The sequence below is a fragment of the Myotis daubentonii genome, chromosome 1, assembly GCF_963259705.1.
Source record: "Myotis daubentonii chromosome 1, mMyoDau2.1, whole genome shotgun sequence".
Classification (NCBI taxonomy): Eukaryota; Metazoa; Chordata; class Mammalia; order Chiroptera; family Vespertilionidae; genus Myotis; species Myotis daubentonii.
Window position 1 is genome coordinate 225,105,538 of NC_081840.1, and position 25,081 is coordinate 225,130,618.

The window sequence follows — 25,081 nt, forward strand, 5'->3', positions numbered from 1 at the left end:
ATATTCTCTTTAAACAGAGAGAAATCTTTGTAATCACTTTAGAACTCTAGTTTCAATGAGATCAAGCTGCAGTTTCCACAACCAAAAATTAAGGGCTAAAACCTGTCTCCCAACCTTGTCTGTCAACTTCAGAGGCAACCATGGTGCAGAGTTGTCACTATCTCCACTCAACTGAGTGTGTTCCCTTCATTTTACTTGTCTGCTGCTCCCACAAGGAATAACTTGCTTCCTGGCATATCCTCATTTGCTTCAAGGACCACAGCATGTGCATTTTCATGTGCCTAATGGGATATGGGAGAAAGAAATTCCACAGCCTCCAAAAACCTTCTGTCCTTACTGAACAGAATTATATTGAACACTTTGGGATGTAAAAGTTAGTAATCCATCAAACTCTAAGTACAAAGTATTTACTGTATTTTTCTGTTGGAAACTGTGGGATACAACAGAATTTGTGTCCCTGGCCTCAAAGACTTTATGATCTAGTAGAGACAAGATATAGGGTGACTATCTCTATATATAAAAGTCTAAGCGACCGAACAACCGGTCGACCAGTCTCTATGACGCGCACTGACCACCAGGGGGCAGCGCGCTCCCACAGCAGTAGCACCACTCAGCTGACCAACACATGCCAGATGCAGGGCTCACAGCTGGCCACCACAGCTTGGAGACCACAGTGGAGCAGCAGCGAGCCTACCGAACAGTGGCCATGGCAGGCACAGCTGGGCTGGGATGAGCAGGAGCAGCAGGCGGTGTTGGACTGTGGTTTTCGGCCCGATCCCCGCAGGCTATGCCGAGGGATCCCAACGGTGCAGGAATCTGTATACCGGGCCTCTAGTAAAGAGATAAAAATCGACAGTGTTCATACAGTTACCTGTGTGTATGCTCCAGTTCTTTCTGCCCCTTTCTCTGCTTGACCAAGATTTTGTTCTATCACATGTCCTCCAGGAAACCTTCACTGATATTCCACATCTGGGTCATGTGCCCTTCCTTTGCCCCCGTAGCAGCCTGTCTCAAAGTGCTAATCACCTGTGTGACCACTGTTTGTTACCCTGAGGCCTCTTGGGAGCCCTGACTTTCATCTCTAAATCTAGACTGTAGCTGGCACACACACACACACACACACAAGGTGTTCATAAAATGTTTGAATGAATGCATGATCAAGGTCTAACAGATGTGACATTGACAATTAAAGAACAGGATAGGTCCCACTTGTGTCCTTCAGATAATAAATGCAAAATATTAAAAAGCGTGAAGTGAGCCAGTAGCATGAAAAGAATGCAGGTGATTAAGGAGGACATGAGGATATGGAGGGGTATGTGAAGGTGTTGGCTTAGCTTGGGGTGAAGGGGTTAGGCCTGGAATAAAAGGTGGTCATAAAAGACAGTGATGCTGGATTAAGGAAGATTTTGAAAGGCTAACAGAGGCTGCCAACCGTGGCTGATTCAGCAGAAGGGTGTAATAAAAGGGAGGCATGAGGGCCGAAGAAAAGAGCTTCCAGAAACAATGCCCTAGTCCTGCCCATGACTGATCTGATGAGCAAACTGCTCCTCTGCCCATGTCACAGAGGAGCAGGGAATTATACAGGCAGGTTACACCACCGTCGATCTCCTGGTTTTGATATTGTGCTGTGGTTATGTATTTGTAGGAAAACCAAGTGACGAGCAAACAGAACCTCGCTGTACTTTCTTTCCAATTTTCTGTGAAGCAATACTTTTTGTAAAGTAAAAAGCTAAGAAAAAAAGGAAAAATAGCAAACAAACAAAAACATCTCAGCTTCCCTGGCACCCACAGTCCCCACCAGGAATCGCCTCTCTGCTTCTTTACAGCCAAACTTATTTGAAGCATTTTCTCTAGCTTATGTTCTCCATATTTACCTTTTCCTGCATCATTATTCCATTCATGAATTGAAACGGGGTAGTAACAGCAAGAAAGGAAAGGAGAAGGTGCAGAGACACAATGTGCGACTTCGAAGACCTTGGATGGGCAGGTCCTGGTGACATAAGAAGAGGAAGAGGAGTTTGAACCAAGATCATGGAAGAAAATGGCGGCAGCTCTTCTTCATTTTGCTCAAAAGAAATGAGCAGCCCTCAGTCCACCAACCTTTCCTGAAAGGTCCCTCGGGGATATCAGGATAAACCAGTTTCATCAGCTGAAAATTTTAGTGAATTTACTCATCAAATATTTGTAGGTGCCCATTATGTTATAGGCATTGTTCTAGGTTCTGGGGACACACAAGTGGAAAGAATCTCTTCCCTCATATAACTTACTTTTGAAGGAGGATGGGATGACTGACAGTAAAGTCAGTCAATTAAATAGATAGCATGTCAATGGTGATGAGTGCTGTGAAGAAAAATAAAGTAGGAACTAGGGAAAGGGCTTGAGTGGAAACAAAAGTGATTTAAATGGAGTGTCAAGTAAGGCCTCACTGAAAGGTAACATTTGAGCAAAGACCTGAAGGAAGCAAAGGGGTGAGTTTGACAGAAATCTGGGAGCATCACTTCTGGCAGAGCAAACAGCAAGCGCACAGGCCCTGTGGCAGGAGCCTTCCTGGCTTTTTAAAGACACAACAAGGAGAACCAAGATGGCGGCATAGGTTAACGCCGGAGTTTGCTGCTTTGAACAACTACTTCAAAAGTGAAACCAAAAAACGGAAGGGACATCACCCAGAACCACAGGAACGCTGGCTGAGTGGAAGTCCTACAACTAGGAGGAAAGAGAAACGCACACGGACACTCAGAGGAGGCGCAGTGCTGAAGTCAAATTCTGAGGTGTGGAGTGCGCGGAGCGGGCTGGCGGCGGAGGGCGCGGTTGTTGTTTTCAATCGGGAGGGAGTCGCAGACTCTGAGCTCCAGATCCGGGCGAGTCTTTAGGGACCCAGACTCAGGCGGGAGAAGCGGGACTGTCTGGCTTCGGTCAGAGCGAGTGCAGCTTTCTCTCTGAGCTTTGCAGCGGGTGCTGGGACTCAGAGAGGCAGAGCCCCTTGGGACAGGACTGAGAGCCGCCATAACTGCTCTCTCCGGCCCACCCTGTCGATCCTGTGCGACCCGCCCCACCCAAGCCCTGCACAGAGGCATTTGCCGGATAGCCTCAGGCAAACGCCAGATTAGCACCTCCCTAGAGGACAGAAGTTCTCTCACCGCTGACACAGCTGAATCTCATAGCCACTTGGCCTGGAGGTCAAACCCTCCCTGGAATTAGCTACAGCAATCAAGATTTATCTATAAGACTGCGAACAAAGACCACTAGGGGGTGCACCAAGGAAGCATAACAAAATGCGGAGACAAAGAAACAGGACAAAATTGTCAATGGAAGAAATAGAGTTCAGAACCACACTTTTAAGGTCTCTCAAGAACTGTTTAGAAGCTGCCGATAAACTTAATGAGATCTACACGAAAACTAATAAGACCCTCGATCTTATATTGGGGAACCAACTAGAAATTAAGCACACACGGACTGAAATAACGAATATTATACAGACGCCCGACAGCAGACCAGAGAAGCACAAGAATCAAGTCAATGATTTGAAATGCAAGGAAGCAAAAAACATCCAACCGGAAAAGCAAAATGAAAAAAGAATCCAAAAATGCGAGGATAGTGTAAGGAGCCTCTGGGACAGCTTCAAGCGTACCAACATCAGAATTATAGGGGTGCCAGAAGATGAGAGAGAGCAAGATATTGAAAACCTATTTGAAGAAATAATGACAGAAAACTTCCCCCACCTGGTGAAAGAAATGGACTTACAGGTCCAAGAAGCGCGGAGAACCCCAAACAAAAGGAATCCAAAGAGGACCACACCAAGGCACATCATAATTAAAATGCCAAGAGCAAAAGATAAAGAGAGAATCTTAAAAACAGCAAGAGAAAGAAACTCAGTTACCTACAAGGGAATACCCATACGACTGTCAGCTGATTTCTCAACAGAAACTTTGCAGGCCAGAAGGGAGTGGCAAGAAATATTCAAAGTGATGAATACCAAGAACCTACAACCAAGATTACTTTATCCAGCAAAGCTATCATTCAGAATTGAAGGTCAGATAAAGAGCTTCACAGATAAGGAAAAGCTAAAGGAGTTCATCACCACCAAACCAGGATTATATGAAATGCTGAAAGGTATCCTTTAAGAAGAGGAAGAGGAAGAAAAAGGTAAAGATACAAATTATGAACAACAAATATGCATCTATCAACAAGTGAATCTAAGAATCAAGTGAATAAATAATCTGATGAACAGAATGAACTGTTGATTATAATAGAATCAGGGACATAGAAAGGGAATGGACTGACTATTCTTGGGGGGGAAAGGGGTGTGGGAGATGTGGGAAGAGACTGGACAAAAATCGTGCACCTATGGATGAGGACAGTGGGTGGGGAGTGAGGGCGGAGGGTAGGGCGGGAACTGGGAGGAGGGGAGTTATGGGGGGGAAAAAAAGGAACAAATGTAATAATATGAACAATAAAGATTTAATTTAAAAAAAAAAAAAAAAAAAAAGACACAACAAGGAGGCAAGTGTGAAAGGAGCAGAGAATTGTAGGACAGGAAATGACTGGTTGGAAGTGAAGAGACCAGATCCCTTCTCAGACACTGTAAATCAGAAAAGCAGAGGAGTGACATGAGTAACCTCCATTTTTACAAGATTTGGTGAAGATGGAAATGACCTTTGAAATTGCTCTTGCCAAGGTAAGTAATCTCCACTTTGCAGAATCCACTGGACTCTCCTCAGTCCTTATTCTTGCTCACTGGCCTTTCAACAGTATTTTAGCTTGTTGACCACTCTTGTCCTCTAACAAGTATCTTTATCTCCTACCTCTGAGGCCACACCTTTCCAGTCTCTTTTCCTCTGTCTGATAGGGCTTCGTCAAGATTAGGTATGTGGTGCTCATATCATCCAATGGCCCTCATATCATCCAAGCATAAATACCCTACTTGCCAATCTTATCATCCCCCTAATTCCATTCCAGCTATATGCTTTTGCTTGCAAAACTGGTATCATTAGCCAGGATGACTCACCCAAGCTCCAGACCCATACATCCAGCTGCCTAGTGCCCATTTCCACTTGGATGTTTCAAAGTCCTTCAAACTCAACTCGTGTACAGTGGAACCGTTTTGCTCTGCTGCCTCTTTCCTTAATCCCCACCAGGGCTGTTTCTGCTTCTGTGTCCTCCATCTCAGTTAAAAGCAGGACATCTGCCCTGGACAATATGGCTCAGTTGGTTGGGGTGTCCTCCATACACCAAAGGGTTGCAGGTTCAATTCCCAGTCAGGGCACATACCCAGGTGTCTGTTTACCTGGTCATGGTGCATGCAGGAGGCAACTGATCAATGTTTCTCTCTCACATCAATGTTTTTCTCTCTCTCCCTCTCTCTAAAATCAATTAAAAAAACACACACAAACAGCCCTCGCTGGTTTGGCTCAGTGGATAGAGTGTCGGCCTATGGACTGAAGGGTCCCAGGTTTGTTTCTGGTCAAGGGCACATGCCCAGGTTGTGGGTTCAGTCCACAATAGGGATTGTGCAGGAGGCAACTGGTAAATGATTCTCTCTCATCATCGATGTTTTGATCTCTATCTCCCCTCTCTCTTCCTCTCTGAAATCAATAAAAATATATTAAAACAAACAAACATAAAAAATTTTTTTAAAGCAGGACATTCACTTTGTTGCTCAAGCTAGATATTTAAGCGTCACCTTTATTTTTATTTTTTTTAAATATATTTTATTGATTTTTTACAGAGAGGAAGGGAGAGGGGATAGAGAGAAACATAGATGAGAGAGAAACATCGATCAGCTGCCTTTTGCACACCTCCTATGGGGATGTGCCCACAACCAAGGTACATGCCCTTGGCTGGAATCGAACCTGGGACCTTTCAGTCCACAGGCTGACGCTCTATCCGCTGAACCAAACCGGTTAGGGCTAGGCGTCACCTTTAAATCTTCACTTTCCCTCACTCTTCAACGCAGCCCATCACCAAGTCATCTTGCTTCCACCTCTAACAGCATGGGAATTCTCTGCCTCTCTCCCTTGCTTCAGCCACCATGTAATACAAGCTCTCCCCAGTGTACAACAACAATCCTAGACTGGAGGGTGAGCCCCAGGAACAGAGGAGGAGGGAAGGAATGAGGTCAGACGCAGGTGACTTTACAGGTTTGGGGCAGGAACAGAATGGCTTCTCTACTCCTCATTAAACAGAATGGAGGCCCTGTGATCTGAGATCAAAAGACTTTGTGGTCGGATGAATATGGGAAATGCTTCTTAATGCAGCTCCCTAGGTCCAGAAAAATCCGGGGGGGGGGGGGGGGGGGGGGAACTGGTGATTTTCTTTGGCCTGAACAAATGAGTTTATGTGGTGAAGGATTCATAGGTTTCCTCTCTGCATTCATTTCTAAGCTCTCCCTTACCCTCCACCCACCGCCCCGAGAGAACAATTTTCTCCTCACACAACATTGGAAAGCCCTGGGATAGGATAGAGGTGCATTAAACCTTCATGGAGTTTCACCAGTGGAGGCATACATCTAAACTTAAATACATGTGGGATTAGAGTATCGTGATCAGATATTTAGTAAAATCTCCTGAAATTGAAAACGTATTCCAATATGATTTATTTTGTGCACTAGTTAATGCCAAACTGATATTGAAAAGTGAGTTAGCATTCTTATCTGAACATTTGATTTATTATAAAGGTAGTATTGTGGAGCTGTGTTATTGCACTCTTTTTTAATAAATGAAGCTGGTTGTGCTGGATATCCATGAGGGGTAAAGGGAGTTTCAACCCTTACCTCACATCAAACACAAAACTCATTTCCAAGTCAGTGTGTAGGACAGTGATGGCGAACCTATGACACGCGTGTCAGAGGTGACACGTGAACTCATTTTTTTGGTTGATTTTTCTTTGTTAAATGGCATTTAAATATCTAAAATAAATATCAAAAATATAAGTCTTTGTTTTACTACGGTTGCAAATATCAAAAAACTTCTATATGTGACACGGCACCAGAGTTAAGTTAGGGTTTTTCAAAATGCTGACAAGTCGAGCTCAAAAGGTTCGCCATCACTGGTGTAGGAGATAACACAGGAGATGATTTTGGTGAACCTGAGGTAGGCCAAGCTGTCTTAAATAGGGAACCAAAAACTACCACAAGATAAAAAACAAAGATTGATAAATCCAATTCCATTGCAATGGAGAACTTTTGTTCAAGAAAAAGACATCAAGAATAAAAGAGCAAACTAGAGCTTGGGAGAAGATATTTACAGTCCGTGGAATCAGCAAAGGGTTTGTATCCAGAACAAATAAATGCCATAAATGTGTTGCAGACAGACACTGTCGTAGTAAACTGGGTTCGAGAGCCAGACTGCTCACCTCAGAGCCACATGACTGTGACTTTGGGCACATTATTCAATGCTTCCCTGCCTCCTTCCTCTGTGTACCCACCGCTAAGGGCTGTTGTGAGAATTGAATTGATCAGTAGAGATAACCACTTTGGGTAGAGTGTTTATACATCGACAGGGTCCAACCAAGGCTAGTAATTCTTCTGTGCCCCCTGCATTTTCAAAGGTGAATGCTTGAAATTAGATACTTTCCTCATCAGAGTGACTGTCACAGATGTACCTGCCATCGCATTTCCTAGTGCAGAGACCGCCCGTGCAAGTGTGAGGTGCCTCCCCATTAAATAGGACCTACCCTCCCATAGTAACTGGGAGGCATTCTTGCCTAACTGACCTGCAAGGATCATGGCTGTACTCTCCTTCACCCAACAATATCGACACCTTTCTAATCCCCTTACATAAAAATCAAAGCATCACGCAGGTATGGCTCAGTGGTTGAGCCTCAACCTAATGAACCAGGAGGTCACTGTTCGATTCCTGGTCAGGGCATATGCCCTAGTTGCGGTCTCGATTCCCAGTGTGGGGTGTGCAAGAGGCAGCCGATAGATGATTCTCTCATCATGGATGTTTCTAATTCTCTCCCTCTCCCTTCCTCTCTGAAATCAATAGAAATATATTTAAAAAATGAAAATAAAAAATTATCATTGTGCAATCTGCTGCTTCTAGCGGGGTTATATTGGGACAGTTTTCTGAGAGAATTGCTGGAGAATACAAAATCCCTAACCTCTTAGGCTTCACCTGTGAGTCACTGTTCTCTCCAGGTGGCAGAGGCTCAAGTTCCAGGCACCCCATCCTGCCAGGGAAGCATCGCCAGGTGAGTCAGTCCAAGTTCTGCCCTGTTTCAACCCGATTTCATTGGCATCACTGGTGTAACAGAGGCGCTTGTAAAGCCAGTGCACCTCTGGGGCTGCTCTAGTTAACCCCCCTTCACCTCTGGGGAAGTGGAGGCCTCTGGGTAGGAAGCGATCATTAATCACTAGACTCACGTGTCTCTGGGCGCAGTTGTGGCCCGCGTGTGTAAGATTTCCCTGGGGTGCTTCTAGGACGGGCGCTCCAGGTTTCACCCCCAACTCTTTGACTCAGAATCTCGAAGAGGGTGAGTTGAAAGTTTGTATTTTTCAAAAGCTAACCGGCTGATTCTGAAATGTGAGAACTGTAGAAATGTGTTTCTGAGTGCCACAGAATCTAGTTCCAGAGTTAGAAAACCAATGCCCAACAATTGCAGCGGAATGCAGTCTGTGGAAGTGAAGGCCAGTTGAATCTATGTAGGGACTGAATTCGAGGAAGAGATTTGTGAAGTGCGAGAAAGAATGCCTGAAGCATCGTGAGCACGCAACACCTGTAGTCGTGATTTTCCTAGAGTTAAGGCAATATTTTGACTTGCCTTTGACAAGTGAAATACACAAGAAATAGATTTGTTTCGTTTTTATCAATTCTACCAGTGAATATAAATGTAATGCTACACTTCTGTACCTTGAGCAGTCTAAGATCCCCGTACTCTTCTAATCTGCACGGAGTGTAGTCATTAACCTATTGATTCTGCTAATTCTGCATTTGCATCAGGACCCCTCAGGTCGGACGTCTTCCTAAGTTAATGAATGAATGAGTCTGCAGTGGCCCCTCTTGGTGCCATTGACTCACCACTACGGTTGGGTGGTCTAGAACTCCTAACCTCGAGTTTTAGAATGGCCCCAGGGTCCTGTAAAAGTGCACTTTCTGATTCAATGGCTCTGGAGTAGGGCCTGAGATTCTGCCTTTCTAACCAGCTCTCTCGTGATGCTGCTGGCCCGTGAACCAGTGAGCAGCAGTCTCGCTTAAGAAGCACCTTCTCATTTCTGACCTCCAGAGGGGATTTTCTCAGGCTCCGTGGTCCCTGGGTACCTCTGAGTCAGGCTGCTGGCCCAGGCAGGTGGACTTTGCTCTCAGCAGCTCCTGATGTGAGTGCCATGTTGGCTGCCAGTGAATCATAACAGTCCTCTCCCTTCCATACCTGTCTCCCGTCTCTACCTGACTCAGGTCTCAACTGTGAGTCTTTCTAACCAGGTAGTTCTTGTCTTAGCTTTCAAGCCCACTTGAACTTTCTGTTCCTCAGGTCTTTTTTAAATTTTTTTCATTGACGTTTAGAGAGAGAGAAAGGGAGAGGGATAGAGAGGTAGAAACATTGGTAAGAGAGAAACACCATTGACCGGCTGACTCCTGCATGTCCTCTATTGGGGATTGGCCTGAAAACCGGGCATGTGTCCTGACCAGGAATTGAACCAATGACTTCTTGGTTCATGGGTCGATGCTCAACCACTGAACCAAATTGGCCAGATGATACTTCTGGTCTTAATATCCTTTTTTGGCAAGAGTCTCACCTGGGGTGACTGGCCTCCCCGTCCCAGCTCCCCTGTCATCCAGCCTTAAAGGAATCTAGTCCTGCTTACTTACAAGAACCGAATCTAAAGGTCCTTATACTTGAAGGTGTGCCCACATGCCTTTTAAAGCGTTTCCTTGCATTCTCGGACCTCCATGAGCTAAGAGTAAAGATGAATCGTCTTCTCTTATTCTCACCACTATCAGGTCTGGGACCCTCCTTCAATAATCCCCTGACCTTGATCTTCTTGGGGAATAATCTTCCTAGTAATGTGAATGAAGGTCATGAGTGAGTGATAGCGCTCACTCCCTTGTTCAGCAGTTTGTTCTCTTTATACCTCCAGCGGCAAACTGTTCTGAGTAGTGGAGGTTTCAGATAAACTCCTTCCTCTAATAAATATTGCTGACTTAAAAAAGGAAGTATCGCCCTAGCCAGTTTGGCTCAGAGGATAGAGCATTGACCTGAGGATTGAAAGGTCCCAGGTTTGATTCTGGTCAAGGGCACATGCTCAGCTTGCGGGCTCGATCCCCAGTGAGGGGCGTGCAGGAGGCAGCTGATCAATGATTCTCTCTCATCATTGATGTTTCTATCTCTCTCTCCATCTCCCTTCCTCTCTGAAATCAATAAAAATATATTTTTTTAAAAGGAAAAAAAAAGGAAGTATCATTAGGTGTCAAAGTGTGAAATACATGACTTCTACAATTTTTCCTATTGCAAAACCATTTCTTTTTTAAAAAACTACTTTAATTGCAATTTGGCCTCGGAAATTTGGGTTAGTGAAACTTAACCTTGCTGGCCCTGAATATTTTCTGTGGCACCACCCACAAACTCGAGTACATCAGTAGTTTCCAAATGCCACATCTAAACTTTCAACTAGAGAACTCAGAGAAAACACACACACACACACACACACACACACACACACACGAATCTATTATCCTCTCTCCTCCCCGTCCCCAGTAGATTCTTATTTAGTTTTTTAAAGCTCAGGTTTAGAAACTATTGAGATGTTTCCTGTGTAATCATCCATCCATCTGCTTTCCTTATTCTAGAAAAGATTTAAGGTATCAATCATTTAAGAAAATAAAATATCCATATTGGGTTAATATTTGCTTTCTCATAATTTTGTTTTTTCCAAATTTTCTTGGTTTGTATTATTATAATGATAATAACTTTTAAAGAGTGAACCTTTCCAGATTAAAAAAAAATTGATCCCATCAGGGTGGTCCCCTTTCTTTTTATATTTGACTAGAGGCCCGGTGCACAAAAATTTGTGCACTCAGAGGGGGAGGGAGGGGGCCCTCAGCCTGGCCTGTGCCCTCTCGCAGTCTGGGACCCCTTGGGAGGTAACAACCTGCTGGCTTAGGCCTGCTCCCGGGTGACAGAGGGCAGGCCCAATCCCTAGGTGCAGCCCCTGGTCGGGCTCAGAGCAGGTCCAATTGGGGAGTTGGGGCGCTGCCCCCTGTCATGCAAAGAGCAGGGCGGATGGGGAGGTTGCGATGCCACCCTCAGTCATGCTCAGGGTAGGGCCGATTGGGGGATTGGGGCACCAGCCCCTGTCACACTCAAGGCAGGGTCGATGGGGAGGTTGCGGCGCCACCCCGTCACGCACAGAGCAGGGCCAATCAGGGGGTTGGGGCGCCGACCCCTGTCACTCACAGAGCAGGGCCCATCAGGGGGTTGAGGAGCTCCCCCGTGTCACTGACAGAGTAGGGCCGACAGGGGAGTTGGGGCACCGCCCCCTGTCAAACACAAAGCAGGGCGGATCAGGGGGTTGGGGCACCGCACCCTGTCGCACTCAGGGCAGGGCCAATAGGGAGGTTATGGCTCTACCCCATCACACACAGAGCAGGGCCCATAGGGGGGGCGGGGGTTGGGGCGCTGCCCTTTATCACCCACAGAGAAGGGCCAATCAGGGGGTTGGGGCGCCGCACCCTGTCACACACAGAGCAGGGCCGATCAGGGTGTTGGGGCGCCGCACCCTGTCACACACAAAGCTGCAGGGCGATCAGGGGGTTTGGGCGCTGCCCCCTGTCACGCTGATCCCGGTGCCGGGAGGCATATTACCCTTTTACTATATAGGACAGAGGCCTGGTGCACGGGTGGTGGCTGGCTGGTTTGCCCTGAAGGGTTTCCTGGTTCAGGGTGGGGGTTCCACTTGGGTGCCTGGCCAGCCTGGATGAGGGGATGATGGCTGTTTGCAGCTGGTCACACCCCCTTCAGGGTGGGGGTCCCCACTGGGGTGCCTGGCCAGTCTGGGTGAGGGGCTGAGGGCTGTTTTCAGGCTGGCGGGTGACTGAAGCTCCCAATCGCTCCTTTTTTTTTTTTTTTTTTTTATTCTGGGCCAGCTTTAGCTCTGAGGCTTGGCTCCAGCTCTTAGGCCTCGGCTGCTGAAAGCAGGTATCTGGTTTGTTTGGGTTCTATAATCGAAACACTGTTTCAACTCCAGCTCTGAGATCCCGGCTGGCTGAAAGCAGGTTTCTGGGGTTTTGTTTAGCTTCTATATTTGTAACAATGTTTCAAACTGCAAGCTTAGAGGCCGGCAGTGGCAGGCGGGGAACGCTGGAGTCTTCCGTCACCGAAGCAAGCAAGCCTCATGTTCGCTTCAAGCAGCCTGGCTGCCGGCCGCCATCTTGGCTGGCAGTTAATTTGCATATCGCCCTGATTAGCCAATGGGAAGGGTAGCGGAGGTACGGCTAATCACCATGTTTCTCTTTTATTAGATAGGATAAGTTATCAGTTAACCAAGCATTTTATTGTTGTGCCCCTAGAGGATTAAAAAGAAAACCTTTTGCGGCTGTGACTTTACAGATGACTGGAAGATAGAAGACCTCTAACATTCTAGCAGTTTCTATCTTCTGGGGTCCTGCAATACCCCCCTCAGAAATGACATCCATAATAATTAGCCAGAAATTTTATATAAAATGTAAAAGGGCTTTTCCTATTTGATTGAAATTTGGAATTGCATATTAGAATCAGACTAAATCTGAGTTGGAAGAACCATTCAAGGTCTCCTGTCCAGCCAATGGTCACAGCCCAGGACACAATGCAATGAGAGCCAGTGGACTGCTTCCCCCTAGTGGTGAAAAGTGATCACACCGCTTCAGTTTTTAAAAAGTCATTCAACCTCAGAATCCTAGTTTCTAAACATCAGAAATTTATGTCTCACAGTTCTAGGGCTTGGAAATCTGAGTACCAAGTGTCAGCAGGGCTGGTTTCTTCCGAGGCCTGCCTCCTTGGCTTGCAGACGGCCTGGGTCTTCACAAGGTCTGTCCTCTGAGTACATCTAGGTCCAAGTGCAGTGATGGCGAACCTTTTGAGCTCGGCATGTCAGCATTTTAAAAAACCCTAACTTAACTCTGGTGCCGTGTCACATATAGAAATTTTTTGATATTTGCAACCATAGTAAAACAAAGATTTATATTTTTGATATTTATTTTATATATTTAAATGCCATTTAACAAAGAAAAATCAACCAAAAAAAGTTCATGTGTCACCTCTGACACGCGTGTCATAGGTTCGCCATCACTGTCCTAGTGGCTGACCTCAGAGCCAGGTGCACTGACTAATGACCCCCAGACCATGACCTTGAAAGGACACACCTGAGAAAATGATGAATATTCTATTGAGATCCTCCCCTGAGACGTACCCTAGTGTCCCTGCCTTTGGAATTGGATAGAAGCCCTCAAGGCAAGCTCTCTCTCTCCCTCTCTCCCCCTCTTCCCCCCTTTTTCTCTCTAAAATCAATTTTTAAAATAAGATTAAAAAACATTTTAGCGTGAAAAGCAAAATCAGAGATCATCTTATTCAAGCTGGTTATTTTACAAGGGAGAAAACTAGGTTTCTAATTCTTTAACTCAACAGCTAGTTATCAGAGTAACTACTTAGGTTTTTGTGAGGATGAAATGAGACGATTCGTGTGGAGAATTCAGCACAAAGCCTGGCATGTGACCTGTTGGCTCACTGGTGCCTTGCAGTTAAGCAGGGGAGAGCATAAACCCTAATTTATTCGGCAATAATTTCATGTGGGTCATGGTAACATAGGTTTCTTACGAAGCCCTACTCCTACTTTAACAAGCACAACTAAAAGGAAAATGGGGAGTGATAATCTATCAATGATATGATACTTCTAAGGGACATATGAAAAGTAATCATCATTATCATGCTGTAATCCATGTCATTAACTAATCTTTATAATGAACATTTGGACTTTACATGGACGGGGATAAAGCACTATGAGCCTAGTAGACACCGTGGTGAGCGTAAGGAAGAGACTCCCTCTCTGGGTGGGAGCATCCCTGAGCGTTCAGGCCATGACAGCCAGGGGAACATGGATTTGATTTGAGCAGATACCCCTTGGGCAGGTGCAACTTGCACGGCCATCTGCAGAAGCCCTGGAAGGAGTTTCTTGAATCTTTCAGGAAAAGCAAGCATGGGGTAGTGGGAGAATGGTGGTCTTGATACTATGCAGATGGGGGTTGAACCCTTCCTCCATTCTTTATTAGTAACTAGAGGCCCGGTGCATGAAAATTCATGCACTGGAGGTGGGGGGGGGGTCCCTCAGCCCGGCCTGCCCCCTCACAGTCTGGGAGCCCTCAGGGGCAGGAGGTGACCCAGGGATCAGGAGAAGGCGACACCCCCATCACAGCTCTGCTGCTGCCACTGCCGGCAGTGCCTCAGGCTGGTCCTGGGTGGCTGGGCAGCCACCATCTGAGGCTTGCCTATGCCTCGGCCGGCTCTGCTTGCCTGAGTCTCAGTCAGTGGGGCGTGCAGGAGGACCCGATGCCCCTGGTGGGGCTGAGGGGACTGGGCGCTGCCATCTTGTGGCTGTGGGCGCCACCATCTTGTGAGGGCGTGGTGGTCAATTAGCATATTCCCTCTATTACATAGGATGTGTCTTGAGCAAGCTACTTAAGTTCTCTGGAGTCTGTAAAATAAAGATAGCATTATGTATCTTGAGTAACTGTTGTCAGACACAGGAAGGAAGTACGTAAAGTACACTAGGTGGTCGTTAGCATGCAGTCTAGATTTCTCATTCTCCGAATGAGGAAACGGTGACCCCAAAAGGGCTGGGCAGCACCTAAGGCACAGGACCATGTTCCCCTATGGACCTGCGGCTAGTGTCAAGGCCACTTGAAGCACTAGGCAGGAAGTGAGTTCTGCGAGTTTCTTCCAGGTGTGGGGGGAATATAACCATCTCAATGGGCTCTGAGTGTGAGATTTTACTTTCATACCAATTATATACTATTTCATACCAATTACAGACTATTCTGTGATTTAACTTTTGAATTTTTAATTGTCTGGAGACTTAAATTTTAAAACGGAATTTATTTCATATTTGACTATATCATATTAGCAGCAGGAAACTTAAGTACAATTCGAGGGGAGATTAATAGTCTGTGAATCAACTTAATTACTTTGTAAGAGGAAATGGAGAGGAGCCCAGGACACACACCCCCCCCACCACCACCACCAGGTGGGTGACTCTGCAGCAGAGCCTGGGCATGGACCAGCAGACAGGTGAGCTGGAGTGAGCGAGGACTTGCTGGCCACTCAGGTGTCCATGGCCAGCAGGATCCAAGATGAGGACAAGCCTTCGGGCAGTGACTGAACTTGGACCAGTTGAAAGAACGTTTCACGAATTATTCCAGCCTCAGACAGTGCTGGGGAGGCTGGCAGGGCAAGTGGCAGTCAGGGGGCCAGGAGCCCAGTGAACCTAGCCAGTGCACCTCCCAGAGCCAGCAGGAGGCCAGGAGTACGTGTGTGGGTGCCTCCCTCTTCCATAACCTGAGAGCCACCTTCAGGAGAAGGCGAGTGATGGAATAGCCGCTGTATCCCAGGGAGGCTTAGCATTCCCTGGAGAGATCGTACGAATGACCAGGGCATTAGCTACAGTCAAACTAAAGGAGCTACACTTTCTCTCCACACTTGGGTGACCATGCGAGTGAACTGTGTTGACCTGATTAGCTCCGGCGACTTTGCAGCTGGCCCTGATGGGTCGTGGTTTAAAACTCTTAAGGTGCTACAGACACTTCTGAAACTCTTTTGAAAGCTGTGAACTCTCTCGCCAGAAATACACACACTTGAACAAAAGCCTGCCCTTCGGCTCCTTGGAACACCTCCATCTGATCAAGGTTACCATCTTGATAACGTAATTCTATTGGGAGCAAAAGCAAATTCACTGTCTCTTCGTGAAAGTCTGAACATGCCTGAGGTCACCATCAGGGTGAGAGTTTGGCTGGGCTAAGGGTTTAGTGGCTCCATCACACACTTTCTCAGCACATCATCCCCAGCCGCTCAGAGAAGGAAATCTCTGGAGGGCAGGGATTTTTTCTGTTAGCTCATTCCTCTACTTCCCAGCACCTAGATCAGTTCCAATACTTGTTGAATGAATAAATGTGCCCAGATCCTCAGATGTTATTCATATAACCCAGTGGTTGGCAAACTCAGTAAACAGAGCCAAATATCAACAGTACAATGATTGAAATTTCTTTTGAGAGCCAAATTTTTTAAACTTAAACTATATAGGTAGGTACATTGTTATTAACTTAATTAGGGTACTTCTAAGCTTGCCTTTGCTAAAAATGTCCTCAATCTGATTGAGGTACGTTCGCTGAGGTCGACCCCTTCCAACTCTCCCATCCACACCAGTCTTGTGTACTTGTTTCATCTATCTCCTTTCGTTCATCCTCTCTATATGTCCAAACCATCTCAACATACCTTTCTCAATCCTCGACACTACATTTTCTTTCACTCCACAACGTTCCCTAAAATTAACTAAATAAACTTTACTTAAAGTTTTAAGTCTTAGTTAAACTATAGGTACGTTGAATAAAACTTGATATCATACTTAATAACGATATTATTTATTGATAAAATTAAATTCCTTACAATTTACCTTACAATATCCATAAAATTAAATCATGACAATGGCTGACAAACACTAATGTGAACAATGGCCTTGCATCTCCTTGGAAAGTTTGGTTAAGTCAGGTTTGTATGTTGTTGTTTTTAACTTTAGGCACGATTCCAGGTTCTTATCAATAAGACAACCTCTCAATTTAGTCTTCATAAGGTTCATGCTTGAAAATGATTGTTCGCATAAATATGTTGACCCGAATAAGGAAAGAACAGCAAACGCTAGTTTTTTCAGTTGATTATATGAGTCAGGAATACTATTCCAGGTGTTAAAAATCAACATATCTTCCTTCTCCAGGTCTTCCAAAGAAGACCACTTGTGCTGTGAAATAAGGTCACATTTGTTTTTCTCCAATATTTCTATATCAGCACAAAGACGTTCAAATTTTGAGCTCCACAGTTCTCTATTTTTTAAATCCAGCAATTGCATTTCAAAGTTGCCAATGTCAATATTAAAGGGAGAAAAATTTAATTCTGTTACAGTAGCACTGAGAGGTTTTTTAACAAAGGCTAACGTTGCTTTGCTGCTTCTGAGTTCCTGAAACCTATTGAGAAAAGCTTCCCTCATATTTAAAAGTGTTGTTTTGAAATAGCAAATGTCAATATCAGAATTATTTTCTTGGCGATGTTTCAACAGGCTTGGAAAGTGAATCAAAGTTTCTCTTTCAAAATCTTCAGCAAAAAGAGATAATTTGTTTTCAAATGAAATAACTTCTTCTAACATCGAAAAAACTGTGTTTCCTTTCCCCTGTAGTTTACGATTAAGCTGATTTAGATGAGATGTAACATCTACCATGAAATAAAATTTTTGGATCCACTGATCGTTCGTTAGTTCTGGATAGTGAACACCCTTCTCAAGGAGAAATGCTTTAATTTCTGTTAATAAGGAAGCGAAATGTTTTAAAACGTTTCCTCTTGATAACCAACGTACCTTGTTATGCAGTAGAAGATCTGCGTACTCACTCTCCATTTCAACTAAAAATTCTTTAAATTGGCGATGATTAAGAGCTTTAGCTATAATGGAGTTGATAATCTTAATCACCAATTCCATAACTTTGCAAATTTCTTCTGGAAATGTCTGCACACAAAGCGCTTCTTGATGAATGATGCAATGGTAAGTAAGTATGTCGTGATTAATTTTTTCTTTCACAATAGCAACAAACCCGTTTCTTACGCTGGTCATACTTTTCGACCCATCTGTTGAAATTGAGACAATTTTATCGAGTGGAATATGATGTTTTTCAATGCACTCAATTACAGCATTTGCTATATCCTCTCCACGTGTTTGACCTCTGAGTGGCAATAATCCTAAAAGTTCTTCTTTAGGACCTGTAGATGAAATAAATCGTACACAAAGTGAAATTTGCGCTGTATCATTTATGTCACAAGACTCGTCAACTGCTATTGATAAAGCTGAAACCAATTTAAGATCTTCGACTTGCTGGTTGGTTATATGTGAAGACATTTGGACTGTTCTATCTTTCACTGTTTTAGCAGACAATGGTAACTCTGTAATTTTATTTAGAATATCTGCTTTGTTCTTAAAATCCCGAAATAGCTCTTCGGATGCATTTATAAAACAACTTTTTATGTATTCGCCGTCTGTATATGGTTTTCCTCTCTTAGCAATCTCTTGACTAACCACAAAACTTGCAATATTAACATTGTTGGAAGATTGCATCCAGTAATTAAATACAGAACTTGATTTTTCTTGACTCTTCTGAAGTTCCTCAACTGCTTTCTTCCTTGCATCACCGACAGGATATTTAGTACTAAATGACACGTGTTTAGTTGTAAAGTGTCTCTCCAAATTTGATTTCTTGTTATGCGCCAATTTTTCCTGACAAATAAGACAGGTCGGAAGACCATTTAAGTTTTGAATAAACGCGAAAGTCTCAGTCCATTCAACTTTAAATTCACGGTTTTCGTCTTCCGTTTTTCTTTGCTTCTTCTTTGTAGCCATGTCAAACAGGGCACCTAAAAAAATGTTTCATTTTATAATAATAAAGCCACCAACACAAAATAATTACAATTCTTAAATTGATGACAAAAATACCTGTAGGATTTGCAGCTGGTTGGAAAAATACAGGTAACTTTATGCTTCGAGTAGGTACTTTTGTCACCCTCACGAGATTTGAGGATGCAACTGCTGACTGACTGGCTCACTCAACTCGTATATGAATTGTGCGCACCTCCCCCATGCAGCGTATCCCGCGGCCCGCCTGAGCTGCGTCTCCAGTCGCCCGCCCGCCAACTGACCAACACCTCCCACTTCTTCTAACGCCACTTCTTCAAAATAGACTCGCCCAGGCCGAAAAACAACTTCTGTGCATGGGCCACGAAGTTTCAATCGCACTGTACGTGCACGCCACACGTGGTATTTTGTGGAAGAGCCACACTCAAGGGGCTAAAGAGCCGCATGTGGCTCGCGAGCCGTGGTTTGCCAACCACTGCTCTACACCATGACTTACTATGTGGTGAAAATTAAGACACTCTACTACTGTAGAAATGGCCAAGAACAAAAAATGGAAGATTCTATATTTCTATATTTTCCCCAGGTAACGAAGATGTAAAGCTACTTCTGCCTGATAATGTGTAGCAAGTCAAGTAACAAATGAAACAAGCCTCATTTGGTTTACAGTGGGGCCTTGACTTATGAGTTTAATGTGTTCTGTGACGGAGCTCGTAACTCAAATTACTCGTATGTCAAATCAATTTTCACTATTACAATGAATTGAAATGCCATTAATCCGTTCTGGACACCCAAAAAACACCGCAATTGTTTTGTTAAATGTTTTTAAATAAGAAAAGTGTATTTAAAAATAACGAATATTGTATAAAAACACAATACTGAACAATAGAATGTAGTGCAATAAACTTGTTTTATTAAATTTAACGTACAGCATTTACCTTGGAGATCAAGCAACTTAAAGATGCTGATGGAGTTGGAGGAGAAAGGCTGAACTGAATAACTGAATCTTATTTGCTGATTTTTACCCTTTTCGCCATGCTTTCATCACTTTCATCTACAGGAGTTTTCGATAAAAACCTGTCCAATGAGATCTGTTTCATCCTCCCTTTCAGAATATTTCTGAAATGAGTTAGGCAAGTGTCATTAAATAGCTCCATCGCACGCCCAGTTGCAATTTTTTCTGGGTGTTTCTTTTGAATAAAGTCTGAAAGTTTCTCCCACATTCCCAACATTTCCTTTATCTTACTTATAGAGATAACCTCCTCCTCCTCCTCCTCCTCCTCCACCTCCTCCTCCGTGTCATCTATTTCCTGCAAAACCTCCGTGTGCTGCTGCGTCTGTAGTTCCTTTAGCTCCTGCGTTGTCAGTTCCTCAGAGTGCTCCTCGATGAGCTCGTTGATGTCACCTTCCTTTATATCCGTGCTCGCTGCCTCACCATGTCTGACAACGGAGTGAATGCCGGTCCTCTTTTTAAAATTTTCGAACCAGCCCCGACTGGCTTTAAATGGCTCGCCCGATGCCTCGTCCACTGAAGTGCCTGGGGTCTGCTGCAGCAAATCAGTGTAAATAGCTCGTGCCTTCTCGCAGATAATAGCTTTCGTCATGGTATCTCCTGCGAGCTGCTTCTCCGTTAACCACACCATTAGCAGCTTCTCCATATTTTCATGGATAGATGTCCGCTGTTTAGAAATTATTTTAATGCCCTTGGCTGGAGTTATAGCCTGTATCGACTCCTTCTGCTTTAGTATGGTGCAGATCGTAGAAGTGCTACGCTCGTACTGCTTCGCCAAGTCGATTACACGCACACCTTGGCCATGTTTTTCGATAATTTCTTTCTTTAATTCAATGCACATCATCCGCTTCTTCTTCTCAGCACTGTCCTTCGCACTTACTTTCTTCAGATCCATGGTTGAAAAAACGAAGTTTTGCAAAATAACTGCAAGCACAAATGCGAGCACAACACTGATGCTTCAACTAAGAGCTAACCGCTTAAAGTGAACGAGTGAGACACGTGATACTGGGCTGATGTTGTGGCGTTCACTGTGACGTTCGCTGCGCCAACTAGCGGTGGGGTATCTGAAGCTGGCTTGTAACCCGAATTTTAGCTCGCAACACAAAGCGAAAAATTGGCCAAGAGACAGCTCGTATCTCGAAAAACTCGTTAGTCGGGACACTCGTAAGTCAAGGCCCCACTATATATAGTTTAGATAAACAGGAATTAAAAAGAATACTGACATTTTAATGTCAAGTAAGCATACTCAAGCTACCAAAGAAACAGCTGATAAATGCTATAATTTATTCTAAAGATAGTTTTGCAATGTAATATATCTATCACTTATTAAACATGAAAGAACATCTGAAGTCTTGAGAACAGCAACAAAATAAGGAATACCAGAAGCATAAAAAATGTGTACCAACATTACCTTTCTTTCGAAAGAGTGCATTTAGGTAATTTTCTGCTTCGCATTCAATCTTTTCAGTGTTGGACTGGCCCTGGGATGATAGTTCCTCTGTTGGTGTTGACTGTGAAGAATCAAGAGATGGTATACAATCCTAAAATTATATATATATATATATATATATATATATAAAACACCAACATTAAAAAAATCACTTTGTAACTGTGGGATTCCATTAAAAATGGAAAAATTTAACTCTCTAAATGCTCATTTGTTCTACCTTTTAAATATATCAAATTATATAGAGAATATTAAATTTGAAACAGGAGTCAGGAAAAAAGAAATTTAGCTCTAACAGAGGGCCAACTTAGCCTTATTTTTTAGCAAAACTATAATCAAAAAAGAGGGAAGAGCAGATAAGATATATTGCTGAATAATTTCACTATATAACATGCCAGCAATGAGAATTTTAACAACAAAGCAGTTATGTTTACCTACTAATCTGACCAAAATAGGTACAGGTTCTTGAGTTCTCATTTCCTCTCAGCCCTCTCACAACAGTACGTAAAGAATTAGGATCCAACCATACATGCTGCTGCTTGTCTAGTTTATACCCTGTTTAGAGTAGACACTAATATTTTAATAATTTACACAGGAGATGATTACGATATCCAAAAGACTTCAAGAGAAAGAAGAAAGTTAAAATGTAATACCACATTATCCTCCAACTACTGATTCCTGAGAAATCAGCCTGTAGGATGGTCTCAGACCAAACCAGGCCTCCAAGATCATCAACCTTGTCTATGTAAATACAAACAGATCTGAACTGATTTCATGAGTTAGGGAGCTATGAGAAAGAAATGTGAAATAAGCAAAAAAGATGAGTAGTTTGGGATTTTCACCTACTAGATAAGCTAAATGTTAGACTTCTAACATGAGACTTTAATTTTCTTCTCATTACCAAAAATCAAGTATTTATATTCTACTATAAGACACAAAGTTTCAAAACAAATTAAGTTTAAAAATTGTGTTACAATTGTGCAAATAGTTTAGAAATAATTTCATAGCACTGAAACTTACACTGACTGCTTCTCTTTGTAGGTTACAAAATGAACATTTTTCATCCATAGACCAGTCAGTCAGTTCTTCTGGTTCACAGTCTTTAAAAGAGGGAAAAATATTCATTAAATACACTAACTTTATTAAAACAAAAATACCACTCTCCAGAGCAATGGCTCATGTTAAAAAACTAGCTACTAACAGTAAGGGGAAAACACCTAAATTAAACTGGTGACATCTAGAAAGAAATAAACAGAGAAGGCTGTAAGGAGAGTATTTTTGCACTATTAGGGGATAAAGTAGCAAGAACAATGAGCCGGTTATAAATTAATTTTCTAACAATAGGGTTCATATAGCCTCTGCAAGATTCAATTTATCACTGCCTATTAATTTTTTATTTTCACTATGAAATAAATCAGAACAAAGAAATATGGGGGAAAGGAATAAATTTTGCATATTATGAAAGACAACATAAAACACAGAAATGGAATAAAGCACCAGAAAAGCCCAAAGATTTGAGAACATGTAATGCTGTCCAAAAGTAGAAATCCACAGCTAAAAAGTCAGACCAGATTTTTATTACATTGTTTAAAGGCTTGTTGCAAGAGTTAGAGCAAAAACCAGGTAAACAAGTTATATTATTCAACACACAACATGACTTTTTTTTTCCCCCCAGAAGAATGGTCCTTTATAATTCAACTGGAGGCCCAGTGCACAAAAATTTGTGCACTAGGGGGGTGGGGGTGAGGGTCCCTCAGCCTGGCCTGTGCCCTCTTGCAGTCTAGGACCCCTCGGGGGATGTCCACCTGATGGCTTAAGCTGCCAATCAGACATTCCTCTGGCAGCCCAGGAGCCCTCGGGGGATGTCCACTTGCCAGCGGGGAGCCAGGCCTAAGCTGCAGTCGGACATCTTTAGCACTGCTGAGGAGGTGGGAGAGACTCCCGCCACCATAGCTGTGCTGGCAGCCATCAGCCTGGCTTGTGGCTGAGCAGAGCTCCCACTGTGGGAGCGCACTGACCACCAGGGGGCAGCTCCTGCATTGAGCATCTGCCGCTGGTAGTCAGTGTGTCATAGTGACCAGTCACTCCCAGTCGTTATGCTGTTAGGGTCAATTTGCATATTATTATATAGGATAATTATTATTATCCTATATAATTTTATTATATAGGATAGAGGCCTAGTGCACGGGTGGAGGACTGGCTGGTTTGCCCTGAAGGGTGTCCCGGATCAGGGTGGGGGTCCCGCTGGGGTGCCTGGCCAGCCTGGGTGAGGGACTGGGGACCATTTTCAGGCTGGCCACACCCCCTTCAGGGTGGGGGTCCCCACTGGGGTGCCTGGCCAGCCTGGGTGAGGGGCTAATGGCTGTTTTCAGGCTGGCCATGCCTCCCGGCGACTCAAGCTCCCAGCCTCTCCTTTTTTCCCCCCTGGGATTTATTTATCTTCTATAACTGAAACTTTGTGGTCTTGAGTGGAGCTGAGGGCTGGCCAGGGCTGGTGGAAAGCTTGGCTTTCTCCATCGCCGGGGGCAACCCAAGCCTCCTCCTCGTTCCAGCTCTGTGGCTGCCACCATCTTAGTTGGGTTAATTTGCATACTTGCTCCTGATTGGGTTATGGGCGTGGCTTGAGCATAGCAGAGGGACTGTTAATTTGCATGTTTCTCTTTTATTATATAGGACTAGTAGCCCGGTGCACAAAAATTTGTGCACTCGGGGAGGGGTGGTGTCCCTCAGTTATTAAACATTTATTGGCACAGCACTGACCACATTGGTGGTGGTGGTGGTCTTGTCAGAATGTGTTATATTATGCAGATGCAAATCTATTTAAACAGATTTGATATAGATATTTTCAAAGATGGAAGAATTGTCCCTGTCAACTATTTTAGTTGATTCATATCTTCAGTAATTGTCATCATTGCAAAGTTTTCAGTCCCCATATGGATTGCTGGATGTAATAGGTCATGCGCTGTCCCTGTTCCTTTGTAGCCTTTGTGACCTTAAGGAGGACTCTAGTTTTCCATGTATATGTTTAAGTACCAACCTTACCAGCTTAAAAATGTAAGCTTTTAACACTGCTCTCTCTGTTCCGTATCCTTCCGATGAAAAGGGGAGTTGGGTTGCAGCACAGGAGAGAAATTCAGAAGGGGAATATTGAAGTAATGACTGCAGTCAGAGAAGAGGGAACCAATTTCCCTGGCCATAGGCGCTGGCGCTCTGGACCACAGGGCTGGCAGCTTCTCTGGGTGGCTGCAGCCTGGGACCTCAGGCGGGTGGATTGTCCGTCTCCTGGGCTGCAGCCAGCCACAGGTGCTGGTGCCTGGACCAAAGGTTGGCGGCTTCTTCTTCTGGCGGCTTCTTCTTCTGTGCTTCCAGGGAGGTCAGTCAGTTATGTGTATATGTGTGTGCATGCAAATACAGGCATGTACACGTGTGTATGTGGAAATCTGCTGGGCAAGTCAAAACCACAGAAGAGTTGCCCCCTATCTCTTGAATCTTCCAGAGATATCCCCCACTTTTTTATTCTATCACTATTGGAGACTCAGTATTTGCAGCCAGCCAGCCAGTAACTCTCTTAGTGTCTATTTATGACTTCTTTCCCTGTCTGTCTTCCAACCCCTAATCATATTTCCACCTGGATGCATCATATTTACTCCCAATATTCTGTATAGAGAAGGAGTCAGGATGCTGTCTTCCCATGGATAGTACTCAGTAACAAACCAATTGCATTTTAGTTGGGCAATGCCCCTACCCACCCTTCAAATCCCTTCCACCATGCATTTCTGTTTCCCTTTTTGTTTGTTGGATTTTTCTGCTGCTCCTTCTCCTCACCCCACCACCCTTGGTTCATAATGTAAAATTCTTTTACATTGTCAAGAAATTATTAAAAATACAGGTACTTTGGAAAAAAAAAATACAGGTACTTCTCTGATCACCGCGGGGGACTCGAGGAGGGAGGCAGGGAAGAGGCAGCTGCTGGCCCCCCAAGATCTACGTGGCAGCACAC

At 44.1% G+C, this 25,081-nt stretch overlaps 1 protein-coding gene across 17 annotated transcripts in view; it reads right to left on the reverse strand.

The window, feature by feature from the left end:
- Positions 1-397: 397 nt before the first annotated feature.
- Positions 398-25,081, reverse strand: part of LOC132220998 (ligand-dependent nuclear receptor corepressor-like protein) — a 37,210-nt gene continuing 12,526 nt past the window's right edge. For 5 of the 17 annotated variants that reach the window (XM_059674937.1, XM_059674910.1, XM_059674921.1 and 2 more), the window contains 2 exons: positions 21,046-21,175; positions 15,212-18,627 (listed from right to left, as the gene is read on the reverse strand). In XM_059674937.1, the coding sequence (XP_059530920.1) occupies positions 16,676-18,627; positions 21,046-21,175 (2,082 nt within the window). In that variant the 3' untranslated portion in view covers positions 15,212-16,675. Of the gene's footprint in view, positions 832-15,211; positions 18,628-21,045; positions 21,176-22,101; positions 22,182-25,081 lie in introns of those variants that run through there. The other 12 variants (XM_059674892.1, XM_059674862.1, XM_059674882.1 and 9 more) reach the window with 7 other exon arrangements.